The 14463-nt window shown below is 44.0% G+C and overlaps 1 protein-coding gene across 1 annotated transcript in view; it reads right to left on the bottom strand.

Annotated features, from left to right (window-relative positions):
• BFSP2 (beaded filament structural protein 2) overlaps positions 1-14463 on the bottom strand; it is a 60551-nt gene that overhangs the window by 20166 nt on the left and 25922 nt on the right. The window contains exons 2-3 of the mRNA XM_017872393.1: positions 2793-2875; positions 1576-1732 (exon numbers count right to left, since the gene is read on the bottom strand). Coding sequence (XP_017727882.1) covers positions 1576-1732; positions 2793-2875 — 240 coding nt within the window. The remainder of the gene's footprint in view (positions 1-1575; positions 1733-2792; positions 2876-14463) is intronic.

Raw genomic sequence — 14463 nt, 5'->3', positions numbered from 1 at the left:
TTTCTTTTCTTTTCTTTCTTTCTTTCTTTCTTTCTTTCTTTCTTTCTTTCTTTCTTTCTTTCTTTCTTTTCTTTTCTTTCTTTCTCTCCCTCCCTTTTCTTTTCTCTTTCTTTCTTTCTTGCTTTCTTGCTTTCTTGCTGTCTTTTCTTTCTTTCTTTTCTCTCTTTTCTTTCCTTTTCTTTTCTTTTCTTTTCTTTTCTTTTCTTTTCTTTTCTTTTCTTTTCTTTCTTTCTTTCTTTCTTTCTTTCTTTCTTTCTTTCCTTCCTTCCTTCCTTCCTTCCTTCCTTCCTTCCTTTCTTCCTTCCTTCCTTCCTTCCTTCTTTTCTTTCTTTTTCTTTCTCTCTCTCTCTCTCCCTCCCTCCCTCTTTTTCTCTTTCTTCTCTTTCTCTCTCTCTCTCTCTCTCTCTTTCTTTCTTCTCTCTCTCTCTCTCTTTCTTTTGACAGGGTCTCACTCTGTCACCCAGGTTGGAGTGCAGTGACATGATCTCAGCTCATTGCAGCCTCCACCTCTTGGGCTCAAACAATCCTCCTACCTCAGCCTCCTGAGTAGCTGAGACTACAGGCACGGCACACACCACCACGCTTGGCTAATTTTTGTGTTTTTAGTGGATACAGGTTTTCACCATGTTGCCCAGGCTGGTCTTGAACTCCTGGGCTCAAGTGATCCGCCTGCCTTGGCCTCTCAAAGTGCTGGGATTACAGGCTTGAGCCACCATGCCTAGCACCAAGGATGCATTTCTTAGGTTGGTCTCCCCAAGCCCAGGCCCAAAGCAGAAATAAAAATAAATAAACAAACAAAAACAAAGTAAGCAACAACAGCAAAGCAAATTTAGGCATAAAGTCAGACAAGGTAGAAAGAGACTTAAAAGATAACTTTGGCATCTCTAAAGGGTTACTGTTAGAGAGTAGCCTTAAATCACTGAGCTAAGAACAAGAAGAAATGGGCTTGCAGTTGCTGGTTAGCTTAAGTTGGACTCAAGAAAGAACTTCCCAATGTGAGCGTTGTTAAGTGGATTTTGACTCTTCCACCTTGACGCAGCCTAAATCTCGGATCAGACAATAATATGTGTGAGGTGGTTTGGAATCACTGAAGTCTTGCAGAGAACTAGACCCCATAATTGTTGGAGGTCCTCTTCAGTTCTGTCACTCAATGATCTGACCCAATTTTGTTAATGAGTAGATGTCAACCACAGCTTGGATCTAACTTCAGAGTTATTTTGTTTGTATAATACAGTGTTAAAAAAAAAAAAAAAAAGAACCTGACGTAGAATGTATTGAGGAGGAGTTGCTCCCTCTAATTTAACCCAAGTTCCTTCATTTGCTAGTGCCAAGACCAGCTGCCTTCCCCTGTTTCTGCACCACACTGGTTCCTGAAGCTATTTGAGTTTGAGACTGCTGGGGTAATCTGACGCACTAGAAGGATCTGAAAGTATTTTACAGGCATGTTTCCTGCAGTCCTGGGCACGCAATGTGGAGAGTCAGAGATGAGCTACTGTGGTCTTGTTCTGAAGCACAGGCAGACAGATGTGCACTTCTGGTCTTGTGGCCAACCCAGCAACCCCAGCCCCCTCCTACCTCTTCATAGTTTCTTGATAGAGAGCCAAGTTCTTCTTTCAGACTTTCTATTTGACTCTCCAGGTCCATTTTAGTCAAATTAGCTTCATCAATAACTTTATACAGAGAGTTAATTTCCTCTTCTGCCGCCTTTCGAAATGGCAGCTCATTTTCATATCTGCAGGTAAAGGAACTTAATCAGCATAACTGGGTATCCCGAAAGGAAAAGAATCGGATTATAAATGTTACCAACAGGCCAATTATGTGATGGTTAGACAATGAATGGTACAAGTCACTGTTTCAATAGATTTGAGGGCACTGTTAGTGCAATTGTCATACATTGATTTATTAAAATGAAGGCAATTGCAGCCAACTTCTGATAACCTGGCTTCATAGACTACCAGCCTCATGGGAGTGTTGAAGCACAGAGCTCCAGGGAAAACTCAGGAGTTCAGATCCAGGTTAGGGGATCCAGCATCTTCATCGCTATCCTGATGGTCCTCCTTTTCAACCAAGGATCCTTTAACAAACATTATCGACAACCTGCTAAGCACCAGGCTGGGGACCCAAAGCACCCATGTTAAAAGTGTCCATCTACAGGACGGTGGGTGCCAATCCAGATGCCTTCAGGGACTGAGTGGGAGGTGTAGCGGAGCATGGTTCTCAAGCCTGGATGCACATTAAGTCATCTGGTGAGCTCTAAAACTGCTGAAGCCTGGACCCCACGCTTGGGGACTCTGATTTGATTAGTCTAGAGCTTGTGCACTGCACTGACGTTTTTACGTGCCCGGGTAATTCTGATATGCAGCCAGGATTAAGAATCATTACTCTAAACTAGTAGTTCTCAAGGTATTTGGGTCCCAGGACCAGCAGGATCAGCATCCCTGGGAACTTGCTAGGAATATAAATTTGGGGCCCCTCTCCAGACCCATTAAATCAGAAACTCAACAGGGTGGGGCGCAGCAATCTGTTTTCTATATGGCCCCTGGGTGATTCTGAGCATTCCAGAGTTTGAGAACCCTGCTCTAAACCAACTGACAGTGGGCACAATCTTTGAGCCCTTGGGGCCTAGTTTGTGTCTACAAGGAGGGGTGTGAGCCGGATAATCATGTCGCTGTTATCCTCCCAGCCTCCCCTGTGGTAGAAGGTGGATGATGCAGGCTCCAGAACAGCATTATCCACACTGTCCAGGAGTCTAGGGATGTGGAGGGACTGTCCCCTCTGCTGTAAGGCATTACCTCTCTTTAAAGTCGTCTGCTCCCGCCTGGATAGTTTCTGTCTGCAGCATGAGCCGGGCATTTTCCAAGACTGCCTCACCTACCTAGAGCGATCACAGACACCAAAGGAGACAAGGTCACTGACAGCATCAAGATCACTCACCACCATGACTTGTCTTAGGCACAGAGGCTCTGGGGGACCTCAGAGAACCTTTCTTACAGCAAATATTTGTGGAATTAAGGTGTCCCTCTCTTTGGGACAGTGGTCAAGGTGGTGGGATATAAATAATAAGGTATAAAATCTGGATATGTTCTAAGAGTTTTCAGAGTGGGGTTTTGGCACAAAAGACTATTTGAAGGCAGACTTGTTCACAGCCTCTGTCACAGAGACGAGCTTTCATATCTCCAGGGCAGAGTCTGGCTCCTGAAATGAAGTTTCACTGGCTTTGCCTAGCAGCTCTTAAAATTTCTGGTCATGGATACCTTTGGAAGGCTGGTGAAAGCTCTAGATGAGTGCTGAGAGAGCTTCCTGTGATGGTGGAAATGCTCTGTGTCTGCACTGTCCAGAACGGTGGCCACCCATGGCTACTGTATTGGGCAGCGTGGCTCTAGAGTTTCGTCTCCCCCAAAATGTACACATCAACATAAACATTGTGCGTTTAGTTTAGGGGTTTCATGGAGCCTTGAGGAGTGGTTTTTCAAACTTGAATCCCTAAGCCTCTCAGTATCTCCCACAGGTAGGGATTGGGGGATGTCCTGCCTTCAAGCTGAGAAACTCCTTTATGTATATATACATGCTGAGCTGAAGGCTCTGATAGGGGAAGCCCGTGGGGTGGAGCCAAGTGCCAGCTATGGGAAGAAAGTAATTGTGCTCTCCCTTTGCTCCAGTGTGACTGTCTTATTTTGTTTCATTTCATTGAATTTCTTTTTTCTTTCTTCCTTTTTTTTTTTTTTTTGAGACAGTGTCTTCTCGCTTTGTTGCCCAGGCTAGAGTGCAGTGGTGCAATATCTGCTCACTGCAAGCTCCGCCTCCCAGGTTCAAGCAATTCTTGTGCCTCAGCCTCCTGAGTAGCTGGGATTACAGGCATGTGCCACTGCGCCCGGCTAATTTTTGTATTTTTAATAGAGACAGGGTTTCACCATGTTGGCCAGTCTGGTCTCGAACTCCTGACCTCAAATGACCCACCCACCTCGGCCTCCCAGAGTGCTGGGGTGACAGGTGTGAGCCACCACACCCTGCCATTTTCATTGAATTTCCCACTAGCAAAGCTAATCTTTTCTGTTCCAGCCTGGCCCTGGGGCACACTGGGGAGCAGGCAAACTAGGCTCTCTCCCTTTCCTAGTTCTTAATCACTCCCGTCTCTCACCTCTGGTGCCTGGAGTTCTCCTTCTGGTTGATAAAGAATTTGCAACTCATTCACATTTAAGTATCAAAGGACTAGTAATGACTTAAAATAGTGATTTATATCCTTCTTTTAAGGTAATAATTCCCACCCTCCAAAATTACAGCTTATAGAAAACCCATATATATGTACAGTTGTCCTTTGGTATCTGTGGGGGCTTGGTTCCAGTCCCCCATGGATGCTCAAGTCCCTTATATAAAATGATGTAGTATTTGCATATAACCTACACACATATCCTTCCATATACTTTAAATCATCTCACGATTACTTGTGATACCCAATACAATGGAAATGCTATGTACATAGTTGTTATTTACTGTGTTATTTAGAAAATAATGACAAGAAAAAAGCCCACATGTTCAGTATAAATGCAGTCATCTATTTTTTAAAAAACATTTTGATCCACAGTTGGTTGAATTCATAGATGTGGAACCCATGGATGTGAAGGACCAACTGTACTTTGCACCAGTGGTTCTCAGTGTGGGCCTTGGACCAGCGGCAGCAGCATCACCTGGGAACTTGTGAGAAATGCACATTTCAGCCCCTGTTTCAGATGGACCTATCAGAATCTCTGGAGGTGGGTCCCAACAATTTGTGTCTCAGCAAACTTTCCAGAGGCTTATGATGCATACTCAACCTTGATGAACCTTGGTTTCACGTGGCCCTGCCCCCAGGCCTGCTCAGGCTGCCTCCCTGCTGCACCTGGAATCCCTCTGTGCCTTTGCACCTGCTGCCTCCATTGAGAACAACTTGTTTCACTACCTCCCCCCTCCCAGCCCTCACTGTCTGAGAAAGCCTGCTCCGGTATAATGCTCATTTCAAACATGGCTTCCCCACGGAGCTTTTCTGTTTATTTACTCATTGATTCTTGCCTTAATTTCTTCAGCATATAATTACTGTTTATGCCAGGCTCTGTCCTGTTTGTTGAGAAACCAGCAGCTATTATAGGAGATGAGGTTAAAAAGGTAGACAAGACCAGATCATAGAGGGAAGGCCTTGGACAAAATGGAAAGGAGTTGAGATTTACTGGGAAGCCTTTGACAGGGTTTAAGCAGGGTACAGAGGTGATCTGTGTACTAAGCGGAACCTCTGACTACTGTGGGAAGGGAGGATTGGAGGAGGCAGGAGAAGATGCCAAAGGACCAGTCGGGAGGCTCTTGCAGTGGTCCAGGGAGCCCATCTTATTAATGATGGTGGCCTTGATGAATGAAGTAATCATAGGATAGATGGAGAAAGGTGGACTGGTTTAAGATGCATTTGGGGGATAGAACAGTTGGTTCTTGGTGGTGCAGTAGTTGTGGGGAGAGTGAAGGAAAACAATCGGGGTGACCCCTCCGTTTCATCCTGAGCCATAGAGAGCATGGTGGGGCCTTTGCTGATTCTCTTCCTCCCTCCTTGGCTGGTTCCTGCATCAGAGTCACAGCCCACCCCTGTGGCACATTATCCCTCTCTTACCACATTTCGTATAAACACTTTGTAGACAATGATAGTGTTTTCTTATTCTGGAACATGGCTCCTCCATTCACTAGCATGGGCCAATTGCTTAGAGTAAGTAACTCTAAGATTTGGTTTCCGCCCCCACAAAATGAAGATAATAATACTCCCCTCCCCCTGGGAGAATGAAATGAACCAAGGTGTGTGAGATTCAATGTATGTGTCACTCAGCAGACTGCCTGGCACAGAGTAAGTATTGCATGAATTGTAGCCATTATCATCATTGTTACTTGTCTTTGTACAAAGCAGTTGTTCAATGAATGTCGAATGAATTTGATGGGTTTGTGCAGTCTGGCACTGATCCCGCTTTACTTTTCTGAATATGCACAGGCAGCTGAATGAAGACTTCCATCTAGGCTTGAGATATATATATGATAAAGCATTGAAGTAAGGAATCATAAAAGGTGATAGGAGTACAAGTTAGGGCAATAGGTAGATAAATTACCAGATAGGATAGAAATTATTAATCTATATTGATTTTTTTTTTTTTCTTTCTTCCTTTTTGTTTTTCCTGTCCATAGTCATTTGAAAAGTCCTAGTCATTTGTACTATGATGGTGAGGACTTTATCCCTTTCTATAGTACTACTCCTGTTTTCATTGTGGATGTAGTTATTAAAATAAATGAGCTGGTGGTGGTGGATGAGAGATTTGACCATCATCGTGTTAAAGAAAAGGCAAAGACAAGCAGCGTTGTTAAAAAGGTTGTCATTTGGGTCCAAGGATACAATTAATGGTTTGTTTGGAGTTAAAGATATTGGCATCCTGGCAGCCAGAGCTGCAGGCATGGGGAGGAGGTGGGTAAGACTGGGCTCCTGGGAAATTAAACTCAGCTGGTGCAGTGGCAAGATGCAAGATTCCCTTGGAAACCCTTCCCACATTTCTTTGACTTTCAAGTTTAGGATGGATGTTCAGCATAACTTGCTTCTAGCAATAAAGGAATGAGAAATAATTCTCAGTCCCTAGCACCCCAGTGATGCTGCTCCTAATAACAAGGCAAAGGCCGCTGCATTACCAAGCCCGGCAGATGCTTCTCTGCACTCATCTCGACCTGCTGCTTGCATTTGTCACAGATGTGCTTTCCTGACTCAGCCTCCGTGACACCACTCTCTCTGGGCTTCCTCCTACTTCATTGACCATTCTTTCTCATTATTCTTTGCTTCACCAGCTTTTTCTTCCTTATCTGACCTCTAAATGTTAAAGTTTTTCAGGATTGGGTCTTGGTGCTTCTTTTTTTTTAATCACTAAGTGGTCTGATCTGTCCACATAGATTTAAATGGCATTGTATGTGCTAACGATTTCACATTTAAATGTCTATCTCAGAACTTTCTGCTCAGCTCCAGACTTGCATACTCACCCTCTCTTTGAGGTCTTCGCTTGGCTATTTCTCAGACATCTCAAACTTAATATGTCTCCAAATGAAAATCTAGATAATTTTGGCCGGAAACAGTGGCTCACACCTGGAATCCCAGCACTTTGGGAGGCTGAGCTGGGTAGATCACCTGAGGTCAGTTGTTCAAGACCAGCCTAGCCAACATGGTGAAACCCCTATCTCTACTAAAAAACAAAAAAATTAGCCAGGCGTGGTGGCATGCACCTGTAATTCCAGCTACTTGGCAGGCTGAGGCAGGATAATTGCTTGAACCCAGGAGGCGGAGGTAGCTGTGAGCTGAGATCATGCCACTGCACTCCAGCCTGGGTCACAAGAGCAAAAATCCATCAAGAAAAAAAAAAAAAAAAAGAAAATCTAGATAATTTCCCCTCTGATTTTCCCTTTTCCCACTGCCCCTTGATCCTCTTCATCTCAGTAAACAACCCCAATGTCTACCCGGAAACCAAGGGGTCATCTTGATCTCTCACTTTCTGTTGTCTCCCACATCTCATTTATCCTGAGTCTAGTCAATTCTACCCCCACAATATATCTCAAATCCGTTTACTTCTCTCTACCTCTCTTGACATCACCCCAGTGCAAGTCACCATCATGCTGTCCTATCCCATTGTAATATCCTTCCAACTCCCTGATCTCTCCTCCAATGCATTCTACATCCTGCTTTCAGAGTGGGCTTTTTAAACTCTTAAAATCATATCATGTCACTCTGATTAAACTAAATTAAAACTCTTCAGAGGGGCTAGGTGTGGTGGTTCATGCCTGTAATCCCAGCACTTTGGGAGGACAAGGTGGGTGGATTGCTTGAGCCTAGGAGCTTGAGACCAGCCTGGGCAACATAGCAAAATCCTATCTCTCAAAAAAACAAAACAAAACAAAAACAACATCAACAACAAAAAACAGAATTTATGCAGGTGTTGTGATGTGCACCCACAGTTCCAGCTACTTGGGAGACTGATGTGGGAGGATCTCTTGAGGCCAGCAGGTCGAGGCTGCAGCCTGAGAGAGTGAAAGCGAAAGCCTGTCTCAGAACAAAAAGAACACACAAAACAAAACAAAACCCTTTAGAATTGTCTCTTATACTTAGAGAAAAACCCAGTCTTCTGAAGTGGCCTTCAAGGCCCTGCCTTAGCACTTGCCAACTCCTCTGCCTGGCCCACTCCTCCCCTCCTCTTTGCATGAATAGCTCCCTTGTTCTGGTCACCTTACTGCAAGCAGTGCTTCCGTTTACTCTGCCCCTTTCTGCTTGTTAGTTTTTTAAAAACACTTACCACAGCTTGTATTATCAACATTAATGATTTTAAAATTATTTTCTCTGTATTTTCTGCTAAAATAGAACCTCCTTGAGGTCAGGCACTGCCTTTTTGTCCTGTTTGCTGTTCCATCCCTAGCACAGTGTCTGGCACAGCAGGTATTAGTTGAATTAATGAACCCAGCAGTAGTGCTGCCTCTTTATGGAGAACCCAAGCAGGGAAGACCCAGTACCTACTCTCAGGGAACAGCCAGGTTCTTATCCAGTTCCAACCTGAGAATCACCTTAAACATCTCTCTCTTCCGCATTTCCCAAGTCAAAACCCATCAATTCCCCATGTAGATGTGCCCAAATCCATTCCCACTCCATTATCCAGCTTTTTTCAAGTCCTAATCATCTCTTTTCTGGTTTAACCTGATAGTTGTTACCCAGGGACAAAACCTAAGAACCCCAAGCACAGTGAGTTAAGACTGCATCTGAGCCCGGGTGCAGTGGCTCACGCCCGTGGCTCACGGGGATTACAAAGTGTAATCCCAGCACTTTGGGAGGCCCTGACAGATGGATCACCTGAGGTCAGGAGTTTGAGACCATCCTGGCCAACATGGTAAAACCCTGTCTCTACTAAAAATACAAGAATTAGCCCGGCATGGTGGTGCATGTCTGTAATCCCAGCTACTCAGGAGGCTGAGGCAGGAGAATTGCTTGAACCCACCGCCTCCTTTCCCCACCGCGGGGGAGGAGGAGGTTGCAGTGAGCCGAGATGGCGCCATTGCACTGTAGCTTGTGCAACAAGAGCAAAACTCCATCAAAAAAAAAAAAAAAAAAAATTGCATCTGAAAGTGAACTTAGGGGGAAATGTCAACAAGTAATGGAGAAGTCCAGCCATCTCTTGAGACAGTTCACCCCCAAGCACAGTCACAGCCATTGGGTGTCCAAGGAGAATGAGAGACATCTGAGGGCTAAGGTTGAATTTCACTCTGGAAACCACAATACACTTCTGAACCTGTACTGCAAATGAACCCTGACTTCATCAGACTCTGCTCTGGCTGGAATGTGTAAAGGAATGTCATTGTAGAGGGGCCAGATGAGCATGCAGTGGGAAGCTAGAACTGGTGGCCGGGGTTTATTTGCCATTATTGGGCAAACAGGATCACCTTGGCCACTAGAAGTTGCCCTCTGTCATGCTGAGGACAAAGTTATTTAGGCTACTCTTTCCCTGGAAGCCTCTCTGTCCCTCCAAGTTCTGGTTCTGGACCCACCTAGACTTCCACCTCCAGCAACCTCAGAAATACGAGGGCTTGCTTTGGATAGTAGGCACGCGTGCTGGTCACTAAAGAGGTTTAACTCCTACCATATATCGGGTTTAGCCCCTACCATTTATAACACAGTCCTGGGTGTTTATGTCAGATGAGTTTGTTGTGAGACAGTCCTTTAGGGCTTAATTTTCTCCAGATGCCCCAACAAAATCGAATTTTGAGCCCCAGGCACTTCTAGATACAGTGATTCTGAGGGGCTCTATTTAGACAGCCAGCATCTCCTGCTGATACGGTTTGGCTGTGTCCCCACCCAAATCTCATCTTGAATTGTAGCTCCCATAATCCCCACGTGTTGTGGGAGGGACCTGGTGGGAGGTAATTGAATCATGGGGGTAGGTTTTCTCATGCTATTTTCATGATAGTAAGATAGTCTCACGAGAGCTGATGGCTCTATAAAGGGAAGCTCCCCTGCACATGGTCTCTTGCCTGCCACATGTAAGACGTGCCTTTGCTCCTCCTTCACCTTCTGCCATGATTGTGAGGCCTCCCCAGCCATGGGGAACTGTGAGTTCATTAAACCTCTTTTCTTTATGAATTACCCAGTCTCAGATATTTCCTCATAGCAGTATGAAAATGAACTTATACACCCTCTGTGATATTGCTCGCGTGCTCTCTTTCTCTCTCTCTCTCTATGCTTTCTAACCTCCCACCCTCTCCCTTTCTACTGGAATGAACTTACTCAGATGCAGATTGGAACTCACGTTTTATTTGAAGGTGTGCTCGGGAATGAACCCTGCCAAGTCCCCTTGTCCTGTGAAGTCTGTAGCCTGGGGCACAATTTGGACCTTGCTCTTCAGTCTAGTTTTATTTTTCCCTCACTCCCCAACCATGAACCGAGTTATTTTTCTGAACAGACTCAGGCCTTTCCAGCTTCCAGACCTTGACTCCTGCTGCTACCTCTGCATGTCACGGCAGACTGCCTCATACTTTCCTTTGTCCGGTGAACTTCTATCCATCCTTCAAAACCTGGCTCAAGCTGTGCTAGGTATCCTTAGTACTCCCCGTACCTACTGTGGTATGTCAGTCTCTGCAGTTGTCATGCTGCATGTGATTCTGATTTCTTCCTGCCTTTCTTCATCACTGATTTGTGTGGCCTTGGATCAGCGATAGTCTCTCATCTCTGCTTCCTTAGCTCCCAGTTCAGTGCCTGGCACATAGGTGCTCAATAAATGTTTGTTAACAGAATAGACTAAGTAAGCTAGCTGAGGAGAGAAGTCTAACACAAAACAACAGCAAACACATAAGGCAGAAAGTATTAGAGGTACAGAACAAATGTAAGATGCTGAGAAGCAGAATTCACATTTTAGAGGCAAAGCCTTCTTTATAAAACCCCCACATAGCAGCAACAAAACAGACCAAACCAAAATATTTTTTAAAGCACTTACTACACTTTATGCCACAGTCAGCCCTTCAGAGGCCTAATCTCATTTTATCCCTCTGATGTCAGTGGTCACACAAAGTGAGTGAACAGCAGTTATTTCCATTATGTGATGAGGAAACTCAGGCCCAGAGAGTTTAAGTAAATTGCCAACATTGCTAAGTGGCTCAGCTAGAACTTAACTCACACCAGTCTGACCTCACAGACTGTGTTTGTTTTAAAAAACATCCTTTTTACTGTGGGAAATTTCAACTACGTACAACTATATATAAAGGTAGAAAGAGTCTAGAATAATGACCCCCATCCCTCCACTTCAGCAACTGAAATATCATGGCTAAATTTTACAATCTCTACCCGCCCACTTCCGCCCCATCTCGGGGGCTATTATGCACATATCGCTTGGAATATCTGTAAATATTCCAGTCGTCCTTGCTCTATTTCATATTTCTTGTATTTTAATTTTAAAATTATTCAAGTGATAATTTAATTATCACCTGATTTAAAAAGTTAAACAGCACTGAAGACCTTCTAGAGACCAACATTTCCTGGCCCCACACTTTCCTCTCCCCACACCCTGCTTTCAGCACTTTCACCTTTTTTCTTTTTTTTTGTTTTTTTGTTTTTGTTTTTTTTTGAGATGGAGTCCCCCTCTGTCACCCAGGCTGGAGTGCAGTGTGTGATCTCGGCTCACTGCAACCTCCGCCTCCCAGGATCCAGAGATTCTCCTGCCTCAGCCTCTTGAGTAGCTAGGATTAAAGGCATGCACCACCACACTTGGCTAATTTTTGTAATTTTTAATTTTTAGTAGAGATGGGGTTTCACCATGTTGGCCAGGCTGGTCTTGAACTCCCGACCTCAGGTGATCCACCTGCCTCGGCCTCCCAAAGTGCTGGGATTACAGGCATCAGCTACCACGCCTGGCCTCACTGTTTCTTTCATCCAGAGCCTGCCCCCATGTTTCTTGATTGCTCAAGTTATCAGCCACAGACATCGTTTACTGACTTCTAGCTGACAAATGAATATTTAACTTACTCATCCTCCACCTCCCTTTCCCTTTACTGGCTGTTTTGATCACTTTAAATAATAAAGCTCTATTTCTTGTATCAACTATAGACAAGTTTCCTCCTCATACTCACACTTTCTCTCTTATAATCTGAGATGTTTTATTTTCGAAGGTCAAAAGGGAAGACAAAGAATCAGTTTAATTACTCAGCTACCCCACTGACGCCTCTGTGAATTACAGATCCTTTCTGCGAAGAATTACTATGTAGGTGCCCCTGGCTGTCAGAAGCTATGGGCGGGTGGCCAAATCATTGTTTTACTTCCCCACTGAGCATTCTCAGGCCTGCAGAATAATGCCAGCTATTTGATTTTTTTCATGGTGCTCCCTCTCCGGGGCAGGCCTGTAAAACCCATGCTCAGCCATCATGCATTACCCCCATGTTTGAATCATGGTTCTAATGTTAAATAGTTCAGTTCTCTTTCTTTGCTTCCTTTTCTTTCTTTTCTTTCCTTCCTTCTTTCCTTCCTTCCTTCTTTCTTTCTTTTCTCTCTTTCTTTCCTTCCTTCCTTTCTCTCTGTCTTCCTTCCTTCCTTCTTTTTTCTTTTCTTTCTTTCTTTCTTTCTTTCTTTCTTTCTTTCTTTCTTTCTTTCTTTCTTTCTTTCTTTCTTTCTCTCTCTCTCTCTCTCTTTCTTTCTTTCTTTCTTTTTTTCTTTCCTTCCTTTCTTTCTCTCTCTCTGTCTTCCTTCCTTCCTTCCTTCCTTCTTTCGTTTGTTCATTTTTATTTTTTATTTTTTTTGAGACTGAGTTTTGCTCTTGTTGTCCAGGCTGGAGTGCAATGGTGTGGTCTCGGCTCACCACAACCTCCACCTCATGGGTTCAAGTGATTCTCCTGCCTCAGCCTCCTGAGTAGCTGGGATTACAGGCATTTGCCACCACGCCCCGGCTAATTTTGTATTTTTAGTAGAGATGGGGTTTCTCCATGTTGGTCAGGCTGGTCTCGAACTTCCAACCTCAGGTGATCTGCCACCTTGGCCTCCTAAAGTGCTGGGATTACAGGTGTGAGCCACCGTGCCCAGCCCTCAGTTCCTTTTCTTATAAAATTGAGCTGCTTTGTCTTCACAGTACCAGGTACATAGTAAGCCAAACAAGTCAAACCCAAACACTTTTTAAGCACTTGCTATGTATTATGCTGTAGCAGTTCCTTACTCGAGAGAGTTTATGCTCTCTCCTGTTGGTGATACAAAAATTGGAAGCAACCTATACCTATCCACAGGAAAAGTCATAACCTGTCATACAGACAAGGAACTTTCAACAAATTCATGGAAAAATGTGCATTATGAAAAAACAATGCATATATATATATATATTTTATTTTGAGACAGTCTTTCTCTGTCACTCTGTCACTCTGGCTGGAGTGCAGTGAAGAGATCTCGGCTCACTGCCACCTCCACCTTCTGGGTTCAAGGTATTCTCATGCTTCAGTCTCCCAGTAGCTGGGACTACAGGCACACGACACTGCGCCCAGCTAATTTTTTATATTTTTAGTAGAGATGGCCTCAAGTGATCCACCTGCCTCAGCCTCTAAAAGTGCTGGGATTACAGGCATGAGCCACCGTGCCCAGCCTAAATTTCAAATTTTTTTTGCACCAAAATAAACTCATACTAAGTTCTTGTATCTGAACAGCATCAGATATAAGAGGCACTAAGAAGTATAAGACATCAGTTTGAAAAGAGCCCCTATCATAGCAACATGAATTCTGAAAAAATTAAAGCAAGAGAAAACATAAAATTTATGGTGAAGCTTGGGTGGAAAAATAATGAAATCATTGGCGCTTTAAGAAAAGTTTATGGGGACAATGCCCTAAAGAAATCAGCAGTTTACAAATAGATAATTTGTTTAAGAAGGAATAAAATGATGTTGAAGATGAAGGCCACAGCAGCAGACAATTTGCAAGGAAAAAATTCATCTTGTACATGCCCTAATTGATTGCAGAAAGAATAGCTGACACCATAGACATCTCCATTGGTTCAGCTTACACAATTCTGACTGAAAAATTAAAGTTAAGCAAACTTTCCCCTCAATGGGTGCCAAAACTGTTTTGCCCAGATCAGCTGCAGACAAGAGCAGAATTTTCAATGGAAATTTTAAAAATGTGAGACCAAGATCCTGAAGCATTTCTTCAAGGAGTTGTTAACAGGAGGTGAAACATGGCTTTACCAGTACAATCCTGAAGACAAAGCACAATCAAAGCAATGGCTAGCAAGTGGTCACAGCAGAGGGAAATGGGGCAAGAGCAAAGGTCATGGCAACAGTTTATGATGCTTAAGGCATTTTGCTTGTGGACTTTCTGGAAGGCAAAGAATGACAACATCCGCTTATTAGAAGAGTGTTTTGAGAAAGTTAGCTAAAACATTAGCAGAAAATACCTGAAAAGCTTCACTAGAGAGTCCTTCTCCAGCA

This window comes from Rhinopithecus bieti, unplaced genomic scaffold (assembly GCF_001698545.2).
Source record: "Rhinopithecus bieti isolate Rb0 unplaced genomic scaffold, ASM169854v2 scaffold_7308, whole genome shotgun sequence".
Taxonomy (NCBI): domain Eukaryota; kingdom Metazoa; phylum Chordata; class Mammalia; order Primates; family Cercopithecidae; genus Rhinopithecus; species Rhinopithecus bieti.
The sequence above is the reverse complement of the archived record's forward strand: the minus strand, read 5'-3'. Positions and strand labels throughout refer to the sequence as shown.